This window comes from Odocoileus virginianus, chromosome 34 (assembly GCF_023699985.2).
Source record: "Odocoileus virginianus isolate 20LAN1187 ecotype Illinois chromosome 34, Ovbor_1.2, whole genome shotgun sequence".
NCBI lineage: Eukaryota > Metazoa > Chordata > Mammalia > Artiodactyla > Cervidae > Odocoileus > Odocoileus virginianus.
The window spans coordinates 16,078,148-16,095,083 of NC_069707.1; the positions used below are offsets into that span (position 1 = coordinate 16,078,148).

The following is a 16,936-nucleotide window of genomic DNA, read 5'->3' on the forward strand; positions in this document are numbered from 1 at the left end:
ATGGAGTCCTGCCCTATGAATTCCTTCTTCAAAAGGAGGAAGAGATAGTGGATGCCAATAAGGATGTATTACAAAAGCCTGCAGAGTTTTTTCCCAGCTAAATTACTGTTTCTGGGACTTCCCGGGTGGCCCAGTGGTTAGGACTTCACCTTCCGGTGCGGCGGTGGGGGGCCGGGGGTGCAGGTTTGATCCTTGGTCAGGGAGCTAAGATCTGACATGCCTCATGGTCAAAAAACCAAAACATGAAACAGAAGAAATACTGTAATAAATTCAATGGAGACTTTAACAATGTCCACATCAAAAAAGAAATTACTAAGTTTCATCAAAATATATGCGGATTTGCATAAGTTTACTAATAAGATGCTTAAATAAGTAAAATATCTACAATTCTGATCTTAAGAATGTTTTCTGTATCTGATGCCATCTATCAACCATCCCTGGAGCAGCTGTTAATCATGTTTAATATTTAGTGGACACAGTGAGACTTACCATGAAGGAGAAAAGCTAAATATCAGTACACACTTGTTTGCTATTAATATTTTAGGATATCTCAAATTCTGTGTCAGCTTCCCTTATAAAAACTAGTAAGAAGCTGTGAACTTCTTCTGTTTTCCTAGATGAAAATTGGATTCCAAGCATTTCTATGTGAATTTTATGTGAATCCAAGAACTTGCCTTAACTTTCCAGATTTAGTTTATTGCAATGAAAATAAGAAAATAATTTTCAGTTGCTATACATCCTCTTGGCAAAAATACCTCTCATAATAAATGAGAAAAAATAGGGAATCATCTCGCTTATGAATTATTTATTTTCTTTCACAGAAAAGGACGAACCTCCACTCAGCAAGGCAGGGCAGGATGTGGTTTTGCATCTGCCCACAGATGGCGTGATTCTGGATGGCCGAGAAAGCACAGATGACCACGCCATCGTCCAGTATGAGTGGACACTGCTGCAAGGTGACCCGACAGTGGACATGAAGGTAATTCATGTTGTAATTGTAAAGAAAACTAATGTTTCAGCAAAGTGATCTTTCTACTTACTTTCCCCAAATGTCTGTAAGTTGGCAGAAGTGTAAAATGGAGAAAGCATAAAAATGATTGTTGAAAAGGTGTCTTATTATATGAATTTACTTTTCTTCTGAGTAAACAGTGATCCTGACCATGTGTTTTGTTCTTATTTTATTTATTTATTTATTTATTTATTTATTTTTGGCCACACCGTTCAGCTTGTGGGATCTTAGCTTCCCAACCAGGGATGGAACCCGGGCCCTGGACCACCAGGGAAGACCCTGGTCATGTGTTTTAAAGCTTACCTTCATTCTTGCTTTTTTGTCGACTTCTCCAGTGCACATAAAAGCTGCTTCAAGGGAAAAGACTCATGCTTTGTTTTGTTGACTCAGAATAAAACATGTTTTTAAAACATTTAAGAAATGTTAAAAGCATTATATGTTTTCCTTTCTTCTTTGTTTCAGTTCGGAGCCCAAGTAGAAAATATGAAAAATACAAAAGAGCATAAAGGGGAAAACAACAACAAAATGAACTTACTCTTCATAGGATCCAGAAAGCAAGCGTCTCACTTAGCATTAGGCCTACCTGAGTTAGTTGAGTTAATTAAGTGAGGGGAGTTTGACATCAAGGGCTCCTAATCAAGTGCTCCTCACTGATTTTCATAAGGCTTACCTGCGCTGGAATTGCAGCTGATGGGAATGAGCCTCTTGTCCACTGGCTACCTACACTCAGTTAAGATGTAACTGACATGCAACATTATATCAGTTTCAGATGTAGGACATAATGACTTGATATATGTATATATTGTGAAACGATCATCACAGTAAGTCTAGTTAACATCTGTCACCACACAGTTACAATTTTTTTTCTTGTGGTAACAACTGTTATAATTTACTCTCTTAGTAACTTTCATATATGAGACAGTGTTGTTGACTAAAACCACCATGCTATAAATTACATCCCACGACTTATTTATTTTATAACCGGAAATTTATACCTTTTGAATCCTTTCACCTCGCCCTACCCCATGCCTCTGGCAACCACCAGTCTGTTCTCTATATCTCTGAGCTTGGTTTGCGTTTTTTTGTTGGTTTTAGATTCCATGTAAGTGTGAGATTATACAGTATTTAATTTTTCTGTCTGGTTTATTTCACTTACCATAATGACCTCAAGGACCATCCATGTTATTGCAAATGGCAAGATGTCCTTCTTTTTGTACACCGTATTTTCTTTATGCTTTTATCAGTTGATGGACGTTTAGCTTGTTTCCATATCTTGGCTATCATTAAGTAACACTGCAGTGCATATGGGGTGCATATATCTTTTTAAAACTTTATTTATTTTAGTTTTGGCTGCTCTAGGTCTTCCTTGCTGTGCACGGGCAAGCAGGGGCTGCTCTCTAGTTTCGGCGCAAGGGTGCTCCTTGCAGGGGCTTCTCTTGTGGAGCCCAGGCTCTAGAGTACCTGGCTTCAGTAGTTGCAGGGTGGGCTCAGTTTGTGGCTGTGTGGCACGTGGAATCTTCCTGGACCAAGGATCGAACCTCGTCCCCTGCATGGCAGGCAGATTCTTAACCACTGGACCACCAGGGAAGTCCTGTATGTCTTTTCAAGTTAGTATTTTTGTTTCCTTCAGATAAATACCCAGACATTGAATCGCTGTATCAACAGTCTACAGTTGTTAGGAAAGTGGCTTTTTTTTTTTTTTTTCCTGCCGAGCCTCTTTGTAGATAAGAGTATTTCCTGGCTTAGGCAGATAAACTTCATCCAAATCACTCCAGTCAGAGAAGGTGGAGAAAAATCTGTGTTGGTTTGCCGGGGCTGCCATAGCAGAGTACCACCGACTGGATGGCTTAAACAATGCATTTCTCACGGTCCTGGAGGCTGGAAGCCCAAGGTCAAGGTGTCAGCAGTTCTGCTGTATTCTAAGGCCTCTCTCCTTGGCTTGCAGGCAGCTGTCTTCTCTTTCCTACATATTCACAGGCTCTTCCCACTGTGAGGAAACACTGATTTCCGTTCTCTTAGGATGAAAACAAGAACAGTAATCAGCTAGCTCCTCGAGACTGATATAAGCACGTTGATTTGTCCAAAGACTATACAATCTTAGAATTGGACCAGACCTTCGACAAGCATCTTACCCAGTCTCCTATCCATACAAGAGCCCCTGCTTTCACCTCCCTTCTAGTGGTCATTCAGTCTGCCTGGTATTTCCAGAGATGAAAGCTCGCTAGTTCGCATCATGTCCTGTGACATCTTTAATCAGCTCTCATTACTGGGTCAATACGATGTGCCTCCCTGTTATTTCAATGCATCTATATTGGGTCTTCCTTTTGGAAAAGCACTGAACTCATCTTTTTATTCTATGCAGCAGCAATTAAACTTTGTCTTTTTTTTTGTTTTTTTTTTTTTTATGAATGTCACCACTGAAAATGGTCTTCTCAACTCAACTCTCCCAGTTCTTACAACATTCCTCATATGAATTGGCTCGTAGACTGTCCACCATCCAGCCTTTTTTAGATTTTCTCAGGTTCATCCATGCCCCTCTTACAATCTGACCCCCCTAATTGAACCCCATACTTAAAACTGTGGTTCTTCCTGACAGACTGTTACCTCTTGTGATCCAGACATTGTCTCACTTCTATTAATGAAGATTCATTTACATAAACTATTTTAGTATCTGCTTCTCACTATAGGTTCATGTTGAGCTTTCCATCAGAAACTACAAATATGCATGCTGAGTCATGTCCAGCTCTTTGTGACACCATGGACTGTAACCCACCAGGCTCCTCTGTCCATGGGATTTTCCGAGCGAATGCTGGAGTTGGTTGCCGTTTCCTCCTCCAGGGTAGGTTCATGTTGAGCTTTCCATTAGAAGGAACACCTAAAGTCTACTTTATCTATCCACACAAATTGCCATCTTGAGGTCTCCCCCATTCTATGTTTGTGTAATTGATTTATTGAACCTGACTGCAAGGCCATATGTTTATCCTTTTTATACATCAGTGTAGTTTTCAACTACAACAGAAATAATTTTTGAACTTTGAGTATCATCCATTATATTGGGCTTGGCAAAAAAGTTTGTTCATGTCTGGCTGAGTCCCTTCACTGTTCAGCTGAAACTATCACATTGTTAACTGGCTAAATACCCCAATACTAAATTAAAAGTTTAAAAAAATTTTTTGTTTCGGTTTTTGTGTAAGATGTTAAACCTGATGAAAAACTCAAATGAACATTTTGCCAACCCGTTGTTTATTATTCTTCTGTGCATTGTGTCAGCTGCAAAATTAATATATTTTTACTGAAATTTCTGAGAATTAAGATTGATCAGAGGGCTTCCCTGGTAGCTCAGATGGTGAAGAATCTGCCTGCAGTGCAGGAGACCCAGGTTCAATCCCTGGGTCAGGAAGATCCCTTGGAGAAGGGAAGGACAACCCACTCCCACATTCTTGCCTGGAGAATTGCATGGACAGAACATGGGGTCGCAGAATTGTACACAACTGAGTGACTAACACTTTCACTTTTACTTTCAAGATTGATCAGAAAAGGTGCATGAACAAGCCACTGATCAGACCTCTGTGAGAGTTACGGCACTCATGGATATATTTGTTCAAGCAATTGCAAATCTGTCTCTAGGATCACCTAGATTTTCACACTTGCTATGAAAAGCTTTATTCTGCAGATTATGAATTGTGTGTATGAATGCTAAATAAAAATAATGCTTATGATTCAGTATTAAATTTACTGAAGGTGTTTATAAAGAAGTAACAAAATTAGGCATTCAAGGCTGACTGAAGAGGAAAATGTGTGGGGCTTCCCTGGCAGTCCAGTGGTTAAGACTCTGCACTTCCACTGCAGGACGTGGGGATTCTATCTCTGGTCAAGAGAACTAAGGAAAGAAAAAAGAGGAAATTTTGGACCAATTCCCCAGCCAAGTTATAACAGTGATAGCACATAGACCTAAAACTATAAAGCCACCATCTAGCAACAGATCCTGCAATAGGGGAGTGATTTGCTCTCAAACTGCAACTGTCTTATAGTGGTTATTAATAATTATTTACAAATAATTTTATATAAATATATTATATAAAATATAATAATATATTGATAATTTTATTAATTTATATAATAAATTGTTTATATAATTTATATAGTATAATTTAATATAATTAAATTATGAGGCAATTAATAATATAATTAAATTAATTATATAATTATAAAATATAAATTGTAATATGATTTATATAACAATCATATATGCATATATTAATAATATCAATATATTACATAATAAATATAATATAATAACTGTATTATATAAATAATATATAAATATATTTTATATCAAAATATAAATATTAATATAATATATTTATAAATAACTATATATTTATATATTATATATTTTATATGTATTATATATTAATATAAATATAATATATATTAATATACTATATATAATGTATTATATAATTTTATAGATGTATATATATTTATATATGTATATAATGTTTATGTATATATATTTATATATGTATATAAATATGTATATGTATATATATGTGTATAATATGTATATATACATATACAAATAGATATAAACATATATATAATATAATATATATTATATGTTTATATACTATATATTATTATATACTATTATATATTATATATTATTATATACTATTATATATATTATATTATATTATATATTTATACATTGTATATATAATTATTATATATTATATATTATACATTATATATAGTTATTATATATTATAATATAATTATAATATGTAATTATATTATAATATAACATATGTATTATGTTTATATACTATATAAGTATATATTAATATAATATGTTAATATATTGATATATTTATAATTATATATTATATATAAATATATAAGTATTTATATATCATACATTATTATAATGTATATTATATATAATATAGGTATTATATATTGTATTTTATTATATACATGTTATATATTCGTGAGACTTTCACGAATGCCCTCAAAGTTAACTCAACGCTCATTGGTCAGGCTTTCCACTGAGTGCCTATCCAACCCCTTCTTGAGCCCTCCCCTCTCCTCTCCACTATCTGCACAATCCTCACCCCCTTCTCTCATCTTCCATGGTGCACTAGTCAACTTCATTTTGTTTTGCAGTATTTTATGACCAGTTTCTAGAACCTATCCTTTCATATCCAAATCACCCATTCAGGTCTCCAAAAAACAAAAATAGATGAGGTTCTCCATCTTAAGAAGAATTATGCTGCCACCTTAATTATGGTAATATTAATAGCTAACCTTACTTTAGCATCTAGGGTGTGTCCAGTATTGTTCTCAGCACTTTAAATCTTCTAAGCATCAGGAAAAGCTCATGTTCTTATGGAAAAGCTCATATGGTTTCCTCATTTATGAAGGAAGTGAGTAAGAGATGACTGGCCATGACCAGGAGGATCTGTTTGTTTTGTTTTTGTGCTTTGGCTGACCCATGTGGCTTTCAGGATCTTAGTTCCCTGACCAGGGATTAGACCCAGGCCACAGCGGTGAATGTGCCAAGCCCTAACCGCCGGACCACTAGGGAATTCCCAAGAGGTTTCTGATTTTAAAGTCACATATTTTCTGCGCTCTAACAGGATATTCTACATCCATTTAACTGAATAGTATTCTGTAACACATTCTCAAATGTAACAAGACACTTTTTTCAGATAGTCTATTATATGTTGCTGAGTTTCATGACTATTTAATGTAATACGTTAAATCTGAAGTCAGAATGTAAAATATGATACAGAGTATGACAATGTTCAGGGAGATTTGAAATTCATAAATCTGTAGATTGATTTCCATTCATCAGATGTGGAAAATTGAGCTAAACTGTTTTAAAATACCATGTGTGAAAGTGTTAGTCGCTCGGTCGTGTCTGACTCTTTGTGACCCCATGAACTGTAGCCCACCAGGCTGTCTGTCCATGGGGATTCTTCAGGAAGAATACTGGAGTGGGTTGCCATTCCCTTCTCCAGGGAATCTTCCACACCCGTGTCTCCTGCATTGGAGGTGGAGCCACATGTAACGGAAGCCTACTAAAGGATGGATATTGCTTACACTAATAACTTCAGTATTAACTTAAAACCAGTTGCACACAGGTGTGTCTGCTATAAATAATTAATTTTTACAAACAGATAGGTGTATTATCATTGAAACATGTTTGGGAAGTGGAAATAATAATTATACCAGGACCACAGAGATAAACTGAGACTGTCTTGAGCAAACAGATACATGGGTCCCTCTTGATAAAACTCAAGTTTTGTGAGACTGAATGATTGGTCTCCTCATTAATCTCATTTTTAGATCCCCTTAAATGAATTAAAATAGTATTTTAAAACTGAGGCTTAGAGAAAAAGTTTTCCAGGAAAGGAACATAAATAGAAGAATACTGACTTTTTATCCTAGGGGAAAGAGAACGCAAAATAAATGTTGAATTTCAAGTTGCCTTATGTCTTATGTAGGAGATGTTTTGTGGTTTACCCCTCCTCAGTCAGATTCCCTGGGATATAATCTGGGTCAATACTGAAAGTGACCACAAAAGAAAAGAATCATATATATTAAGGAGAGTATTAAAAAACATATTGAAAGACTTTCTAAATATTTAGTTAGCAGGGTTTTTAAGGCAGCCTGGGTTGTTTAACCAATACACAAAGTTCCAGAGAACCCATGTGATCTTTGAAGAGTAAAGGCTATTAATAACTATATCTGTCTTCTGTTTTTCATTTATGTTTGTTGATAACAGGTCAAGAAAACATATAAAATATATACTATCACAACAGAATTTATAAGGATTATGAAGGATTCCTTTAGAATTATTTTCAATGAGGGACCGAGTGATGAATGGAATAGGGATTTCAATCGTCTGGATGCTGCCAGGATTTCTCCCCCTTCCTCTTTCCCTCCGCTTACTCCTCTCTTCCTTCTTCCACTTCTTCTTCCTTCTTCCTTCTCATCTTTCTTTATTCCTTTCTTAATATTTTTTCCCTTTATCTCCTGAAGCCTGGAACTATACTTTGTACTCACTAGGATGCTAACACTCACTGATTGATCTTTAAAAAAAAAAAAAAAAAATTGACTATTTTGCTAACCTTTCAAAAACTTCTGTTTTAACCCTCAAATTTTTATCATCCTTCCTAGCAAGATGAGCAGGTCAGCATTGTCCCACACTCTGGCCTCACACTGATGTTAGGAAGGGCCACTAATCTAACAATTACTTTGCATCTCATCAAAGGAGATCCTAGACACATATTTTTCTTGGCCACTGGACAATATCTTGTCTTCATGAAACAAACTGTAAATCCCTTTAATAAAAGTTACCCTAGATATTCTAGGCCATGGGGTAGGGGTAGAGAAGTGTAGTAGACTGTTTCTAAATTTTAAAAAGAGAAAGGATATTAATAACTGAGAAAGCTTCCTATCACATTTCAACTATTTCCTTCCTCCCTGAGTGATTCAGTTTAACAACAGTGAATGAAAGAGAAAATCTAACACAGCCTCTCCTTGGCTTTGGTTTTTGAATCCTCGATTCGCCACTTCCCTGTGCCAGATGGGGTAACAAAAGCCCCTTTTCAAGGTATTGCCGTTGCATGAACAGGGAAAGCTTTCCATGGCCCAAGGCTGGGCTCTTGTCTAACACTCGGGCAGAAACGTTCCAAGGAGACACAGGTGCTGACCAAGTAAGAGAACTCCCTGGGAGGGCGCCCGGGCGGCGAACAGCAGGATAAGGGGCGCCGGGAGAACTGCTCTGCCGCTTGGCTCACAGTCTTGGCCTTTACGGTGATGGGATTCGTTTCCAGGTTGTCTGTGGCCAATCATGCCGACTCACCGGTCCTTCCTGGTGGCGCACGCATTTCTCAGGCAAGATGGATTCCAGCGAGAAGGATTCTGGGAGGTTGGGAGGACATAGTGGTAAAGAACCTGCCTGCCAATGCAGGAGACATAGAGAGACACTGGTTGGATACCTGGGTCAGGAGGAGCCCCCGCAGGAGGGCATGGCAGCCCCCTCTAGTATTGTTGCCTGGAGAATCCCACGGACAGAGGAGTATGGCAGGCTGCCGTCCGTGGGGTCACACAGAGTCGGAGACAACTGAAGCGACTTAGCGCGCGCGCGCACGCACACACACACACACACACACACACACACACACACACACACACTAGGACGTATGGACTGGCATCTGCTCTCTCCTTCTGACCTGTGCCGAATTCTTTCAGTTGGACGTAGTTCAATAGGTTCCACGTTCCTTACTACCATAGGGTAACTCATGTAAGCAGTTACTGTCGAACACGGCCAGAGTGAGTGGGCGGTTTCAGTCAGTGGTTCTCCTAACATTATTACTGTGATGAAAGGATGAACTGCAAATGCAGATAAGACCCCTGGACCAGTGAGCAGCACAGAGTAAACAGTCAAAAATCATGTTATTCTGAGATCGTCTTTCCTTCGATGGTATCCACGTGGTCTCTGGTAGCCCTGTCATGCACCCAGACAGACTATGTTGGTGCCTGGGTAATGTTCTCTTAGAGATTCTCCCAAGGAATCCCAAACACTTACTCCCTGTGTTCAACAGTGCCCAGAAGGCCTTTAACAGGGAGCAAAACCTCATACCTCCAGTGCCTGTGGAGGAAATCCTCCAAACTCTGGTCTTGAGGTAGGAGATAGATGGACGCCCCACCTCATGCCCCCAACCCACACCCAAGGTGAGCGTTGGAGTTTGTTCCCTGTGGACAGAAACTCCAAAATATCATAACGGGACCATCGAGAGAGGAGGCTGGGCCCCTGCTCAGATAAAAGATTAAAGACCACATATTACATATTTCTCATTCTCAAAATTAAGGAGACCCTCCTGACTAGAAAGCTCCTTGGAGGTCAAAAGGGGAGTGATGTCAAGTCTACCTATAGTCCTCTTTAGTGGAATCCATCTTGCCTGAAAGATGTGTGTGCACGCATGGGAGGATACTGAAATATTCTTAATACGGATTCTGAACCAGGCAAATCAAAATGACTGACCAAAGGACACCCAAAGGAAGAAATGTCTCATAAAAGTGATTCAGACTGCCACTAGGGCCTGACTGTCTCTCTCTGAATCCGCCCCTGTGTCTGTCCACATATACTGTATTCTTTTTCCTCCTAATAGGTTTCACTGCTTCCTGTCTTTGTGGGAGTTCTTTTCTGCCAAGCCAAAGGGCCATGGCCTTGTCCCTGACCTCTGGTCTAGTGTCTAGGATTCAGCTCTCACTGCCATGCCCCGACCTCAGTCTCTGGAACCAAAGCCCCTGATTGCAGGTGGAAGCCACCCCAGATCAGTCTGGGTCAAAACAGTATGGTGTTTCCCCCCTTTCGGAGATACAGGATAATGTGTTTATTTCAGAATTACTCAAATTTAGTAACCTTAACAAACAGTGAGTTTGAATGTAACAGTGACACTTTTGTAAGTCCCATTCAGGCCGTATTTGTATTGACTCAAGGAAACAGTTACAGTGCCACTGATTCATTTCCTGGGGACCACCAGTTTTCCACTGATTTCCAGACACTCTCCCCAACCACCCCCCTCCACCCAAACACACACACACACACACACACCCCTCTGGGGATCCAAGGATAATATGTTTCTTTTGGAATTACTTAACAGATTTGGTAAGTTTAGAAGTAACAATGGCCCTTTTAAAGTCCCACATAGTCCCCTTTTGTAATCACCCAAGAAAACAGAGTTCTACTGATTCGTTTCTTGAGGACCATCATTTTTCCACTGGTTTCTGGACAGTGTTTTTGTCTCTCTCTTGTTTCTAAACAGGACTTTTTTGAAAAGTGCAGTTTTTTTTTTTTAAGACATTTATTTTATTTGTGGGCTCCTCTTCCTTGCGGTGCTAGGGCGTCTCATTGCAGTGGCTTTTCTCGTTGCTGAGCGTGGGCTCCAGGGTGTGCGGGCTTCAGTCGCTGATGTGTGTTCTCAGTAGTTGCAGCCTGCAGGCTCTAGACATGGGCTTAGTAGTTGTGGCACACAGGCCAAGTTGCTCTGAGACATGCAGGATCTCCCCAGACCAGGACTTGAACTCGTGTCCCTTGTATTGGCCCTGGAGAAGGGAATGGCAATCTACTCTAGTATTCTTGCTTGGAGAATCTCATGTACTGAGGAGCCTGAGTCCATGGGGTTGCAGAGTTGGATACGACTGAGCGACTAAGCACTCTTGCACTGGTAGGCAGATTCTTAACCACTGGATCATCAAGGAAGCCCCCCAGAAGTGCGGGTTTTAACACTGAAAAACCAGAGAATAGTGGTTTCCTGGGGGTGAGAGCAAAGACAGAGGGGAGGACAAAGAAGCAAAAAAAAAAAAAAACCACCATATGTCAGGGCACCAAAACAGATAGGGACCTCGGCAAAATTTCATCTACATTACTGCCTCTCAGCTATTTTATTCACCTGAAGATTTTAATGAAGGACAAAAAAGTTACAGCAGCCCACAGGGCATTTTTGAGACACAGAAGATTATCAAGGCTGCAAATTTCCTAAGAAACGTCTGGGGTTAAGTTGGTGCACATGTATGAATATTCTGTGGTGGCTTTAAGGATTTCTTTGTATCTTATTTCAAGAATGAAGGGAGATGTCAGTCAGTTTTAAAAAAAAACATAACCTACCCCCAATGCACAGCAAATCCTAGGATTTACTGTCCCAGTTAAATAGTAAGATACATGAGAGCATAATAAATGAATAATTCATACCTGTTTTGTTTCAAAGTTAACCTGGAGCCTTGACGTAGACTACTCTTTAGGCATGAATTTTTTTTACACAGTAGCTCAAGGCCTTCAATATTTAACTGCTTTTTTTTTTTTCTTTAAGAAAAAGTACTTATTAGGAAAGGTTGAAAAATAATCTCCCTGGGGGGAAAAAAGCCCTCCTGAAAAATAAATCTGAGTAAGCTGAGTTGTGAAAGCACTACTCCAATAGCAGCAGGAGCTTTGAAGTCTCTTTCCGGTTCAGGAACACTCAACTTCCCAGACAATAAATTTACAGCACAATAGGCTTCCGGCATCACAAAATCTGCAGTCAATCTGGGCTTCCAGGTCCTCTTGCATTTAAACCCGACTTCCTGTCACTCTCTCTTCAAAGGTCCTGGCACTTCTATTTTGGGGTTTGTAGTGGGGTGAGGATGGGGGTGGGTGAGAGCTTTCAGAGGTTTTAAAGGACTGTGTGTGTGTGTGTATAAGGAGTATGTGACTTTTTCAAGCCACAACAGGTAGCTGCTTTGTGCATGAGCTGTGGTTCAGGTCTTTCTAAGAAAATGATTCTGGAATAAGAACCCAGAAGGCTTAAAGCTCTGCTAACTGGGAGGTCGGAGTCTCCAGAAACTCCGAGCATGGGCTTTGGAATCATATGCTGTGTTGTGCTGAGCTCAGTCGCTCAGTCATGTCCCACTCTTTGTGACCCCCATGGACTGTAGCCCACCAGGCTTCTCTGTCCATGAGGATTCTCCAGGCAAGAATACTGGAGTGGGTGGCCATGCCCTCCTCCAGGGGATCTTCCCAACCCAGGGATTGAACCCAGGTCTCCCACATTGCAGGCAAATTCTTTACCATCTGAGCCCCCAGGGAAGCCGCAGAATACGGGAGTGGGTAGCCTATCCCTCCTCCAGGGGATCTTCCCAACCCAGGGATCAAGCCCACATTGCCTGCATCTCCTGCATTGGCAGGCAGACCCTTTATTTTGGGCTATGCTGGGTCTTCATGGCTGCACAAGGGCTTTCTGTAGTTGTGGCAAGTGAAGGCTGCTCTTCATTGTGGTGCCCAGGCTTCTCACTGCAGCGACTTCTCCCATCTTAGAGCACGGGCTCTAGGGCACATGGGCTGCCGTAGTCACGGCATGAGGGCTCAGTTGCCCCATGACAAGTGGAATTTTCCCGGACCAGGGATGGAACCTGTGTACCCTGCATTGACAGGCAGATTCTTAACCACTGGACCACCAGAGACATCCCCATTTCCTCTATTGCTATGTCTGCATGTGTTTCTACACACTGTCAGCAGCTAACTTTGCTCAACCCCTTGGATTTTATATGTTGCTTCTTCGCGCCCCTAGCCCTAAGTTTGTAAGAAGATGATTCTTCTCTGATTGGGCTGAGATAGAAGCAAAGAGTAGGACATGACCGAGCAACTAACACTTTCACTACTCTTTTTGACTAGGAAAATACAGACAATTGAATTCATTTTGCTTCTTTTATGAAATTTTGGGTCATATCTGTGATGAAAAGTAAATAGAAAGAGGAACACATAACTAAAGAACAGAACCTAAGCATGTTCACCTGAAATGTCTAGACAATTGTATTAATAATAGCAGTATATGTTCTGGCCTCTGTTGGTCAGTTTAGCTGCCCCTGTGTCTCCTTCAGCCTGTGTGTGGTGGGAGATGGCATTGGATTACAACAAGGATCTTAATGGTGGCCTTCAAACCACTAACAGAGTTCTCGGTTTTGTAAGTTGACACAAGGCAGAAAGCTAGCATGCCTTTGGGTTCATTGGTTCAATAGAATTTCTTACTGAAATATTTTGTGCGATGTTATCTTGTCACTGCTTATGACAATATGCCCAATGCCTTCTATACTTTAGAAGCAACTGTGGGGGTGAGGGGAACAAAGAGGCAGTACTCATTTTATAACCAAGTGTTGTACTGATAATCACGTATGTATATATGTGCGGTATACAAACAAATGCAAATGTATGTTCCTTGCCACTAAATCACTATTTTAGGGAGGTGCAGTGGAGCCAGAACAACAGACTGAGTTATACATTGATTTAGCCAGAGGCCAACCATCAAAGCCTCTGTTACTACAGAACAGATCCTGGGCAGAGATTAGAAGTTCTTTGTTTTATTAAAGGTAGTGTACTTTTCAAGTTACAAATTGGGTGTGTTGTGGCACTTCCCAGTGGCTAAGACTCGGAGCTTCCAATGCATCAGGTGTGGTTGGATTCCTGGTTTGGGAATCCCAGATGCCCTGGGGCTTGGCCAAAAAAAAACAAACAAAAATAAGATATGTTGCATATAATCTGTGTATATGTCTGTGTGTGGTAAATCCTTCCCAATGTCAGAAATGTGAGGAGACATCTAGAAACACCTGGATGCTTGGAGGGAAATCATCTATCTTACAGTTCTATATATTCTTATATTGATGTTGAGGAAAGATAGCCTTTGTTAGTTAGCTAAATAAACTAAAAAGGGCCAGGGAGTTAAAAATACAGATTACTTTGTATAAAATAAATAAGCTACAAAGATGTATTATACAGGGCAGAGAATAGAACCAATATTTTATAGTAACTGTGAATGGAGTAGTTATTGACTCACTATGTTATACACCTTAAATTTATCTAATATTGTAAGTCAACTATACCTCAATTAAAAAGAAAAAGCACATGTCAAGCTATGTCACAAAAGAGATTAAAAAATTAAATCAGGGACTTTCTTGGTGGTCCAATGATTAAAACTCTGCACTCCCAATGCAGGGCATTCAATCCCTGGTTAGGGAACTAAGATCACTAATGCCAAAAAAGAAAGAAAAAAAAGAAAGCTTAAAAAAATAATCAAATCAAGTTAGTGTTTTTGCTTTTTATGGCTTAAAAACCTGAAAGAATTTTCTGTATCCAGGAAGTAAAACCACGGAGGGAAAAAAACAACGTGAAATGAGGAAATCCAAAAGTCAAAGTGTTTGCTTCATTTTCTCTCTGGGTCTGGGAGACCAGGTGAAACAGCAAACTCTTTAAACAAATTGCTGCACAAGAAGGGGCAAGAAGCCTTTCGTAGAAGGATTTTCACAGGAGACTAACAGGAGCTTGTTGACTTTTGCAGTTATCAAAATAAATCTCACACAAAGTCCTTGGTATTAAGTTACTATACTTAGTTTCTGCTCAGAGAGGAAAGGCCTGCAGGTGTGGACTGGTGCCAATTGCAAAGCCTTCTTTGAAAGCCCTTCAGGCAAGATCGACTCTCCGTAAACAGTTGTCAGCATCTCCCTTTTCTGTTGGTGTCCAAACCCAGCGGCTCTCAGAGCTTTCCCATGGAGATAGTCGATCGTCATCACGCCTGTAGAGAGCTAAAGTGCAAAATCTGACAGACCTATCCTTCCCCTCTAAGCAGATTTTTCAAACTCTATTTATCTGAAAAAGTTTTTGAGACAAACTTCTACATACCTCGGCTATATTTACTAGAGTGCTCTGGCCCCATAAGGGCCAGAGGGAAATTTGGGTTGTTAAAAACCATATTGAGGGGCTTCCCAGGTGGCCCAGTAGTGAAGAATCCACCTGCCAATGCAGTAGACACAAGTTCGAGCCCTGGTCTGGGGAGATCCCACACGCCATGCACCACGGCTCCTGAGCCTGTGCTGGAGAGCCCGGGGAGGGGTGTGCAGCTACTTGAGCCCTCGAGCCGCAAGTACTGAAGCCCACGCGCCTTAGAGCCTTCGCGGGGAGAGGCCCGAGCACCACCTCTAGGGAAAAGTGAGCAGCAACGAAGACCCAGTTGTTGTTGTTGTTGTTGTTGTTTAGTGGCTAAGTGGTGTCCGACTCTTTGAGACCTCACAGAGTGCAGCGCGCCGGCTTCCCTGTCATTTACTATCTCTCAAAGTTTGCTCAAACTCATATCCATCAAGTCAGTGATGCCACCCAACCATCTCACCCTCTGTCATCCCCTTCTCCTCCTGCCTTCAATCTTTCCCAGCATCAGGGTCTTTTCCAAGGAGTCAGCTCTTCACATCAGGTGGCCGCGAGAACCCCACGAACAGTACAAAAAGACAAGAAGAAGACCCAGTACAAGCAATATATAAATAAAATTACTTTGAAAAACCACATTAATCCTGCCAAGTGAATAAGGACAACTAGAGCTGTGTTTAATAAAAAATGTCAACTCACACACACACACACACACACACACACACAAAAGAAAGAAAGAAAGCAGGGAAGGGATATTTCATTTGAAAAGACCAAAATTAGAGTGCACCCAGGTCTGGATCTGGATCCAGTCTTTCCTGCCTCAGAGAGGAGGTACCTTGGAAGGCCAGAGGGAGGCTTCAGAGCCCAGGTGGATGGACTGGCCGCTTAGAGGGGGATGCTCTGTCCTTCCAGCCCCAGCGCTGAGAAGAGGCTTCCCTGAGAAGGCCCGGCCCGCTGAGGTGTAGTTGGACACTGGCATGCTGCGTGTTGACATCCAGAAGCCCAGTACGTCACTCGCTTTCAGAAAAATCTGACCAGGGCTTGGGTGAGGCTGATGTCTGTGTGGATGTCCCACCCAGGGCCCAGTCTCAATGCTTCCCTGGTCTCTTAAAATCCCCACTAACTTCATCTGGGCCTCACTCGGCATCCCCCAGTCACAAGCGCACTGACTCCGTCCTCCCATCTGCCCGGTGCACTCGGGGCAGCAAACCCCCCGGCTGCTGGCCTTCCGCAGCCTTAGGTCTGCGCTTGGGCAGACCAGCTGGGGCGGAGGGCAGAGCCTCTCTCTCACACACCTTGCTCGAGGCTGCAGGGCTCCCGTCAGCAAGCTCCGGTGTGGTCATCGCCCGCCCCCGAGTTCCCCTGCATTCCTGTCTAAGTCCCAAGAAGCAAAAAACAGTGGTGTCACCTGCTGCGTGGCTGCCGCCTGGCGCGGCCTGCCTGATTCCGAGCCAGAGTCGGAGAGAGCGAGAGTCTGCCCGGCCACCTCCTCCGGGCAGATCCGCTCTTCACCCCCTGCCTGGCCACCCGCTCCCCTTGGCTTAGCCGCGGCCCTGTGGCCACAGGGAGGGGTCATAATGACCCTTCCCTTGCAACCACGTGGGTGGGGGTGGGAGGGAAGTTTCCCAAAGAAAGGGGGTGTCAGGCCCCAAACCCACCGGAACTTAGGTCTCCTGGCCAGCCTGCCA

The 16,936-nt window shown here is 41.3% G+C and overlaps 1 protein-coding gene across 6 annotated transcripts in view; it reads left to right on the forward strand.

Moving 5' to 3' along the window:
• The window catches only part of LRP11 (LDL receptor related protein 11), a 93,613-nt gene that overhangs the window by 9,039 nt on the left and 67,638 nt on the right, over positions 1-16,936 (forward strand). For all 6 annotated transcript variants that reach the window (XM_070461478.1, XM_070461477.1, XM_070461476.1 and 3 more), the window contains exon 2: positions 822-979. In XM_070461478.1, coding sequence (XP_070317579.1) covers positions 822-979 — 158 coding nt within the window. The remainder of the gene's footprint in view (positions 1-821; positions 980-16,936) is intronic.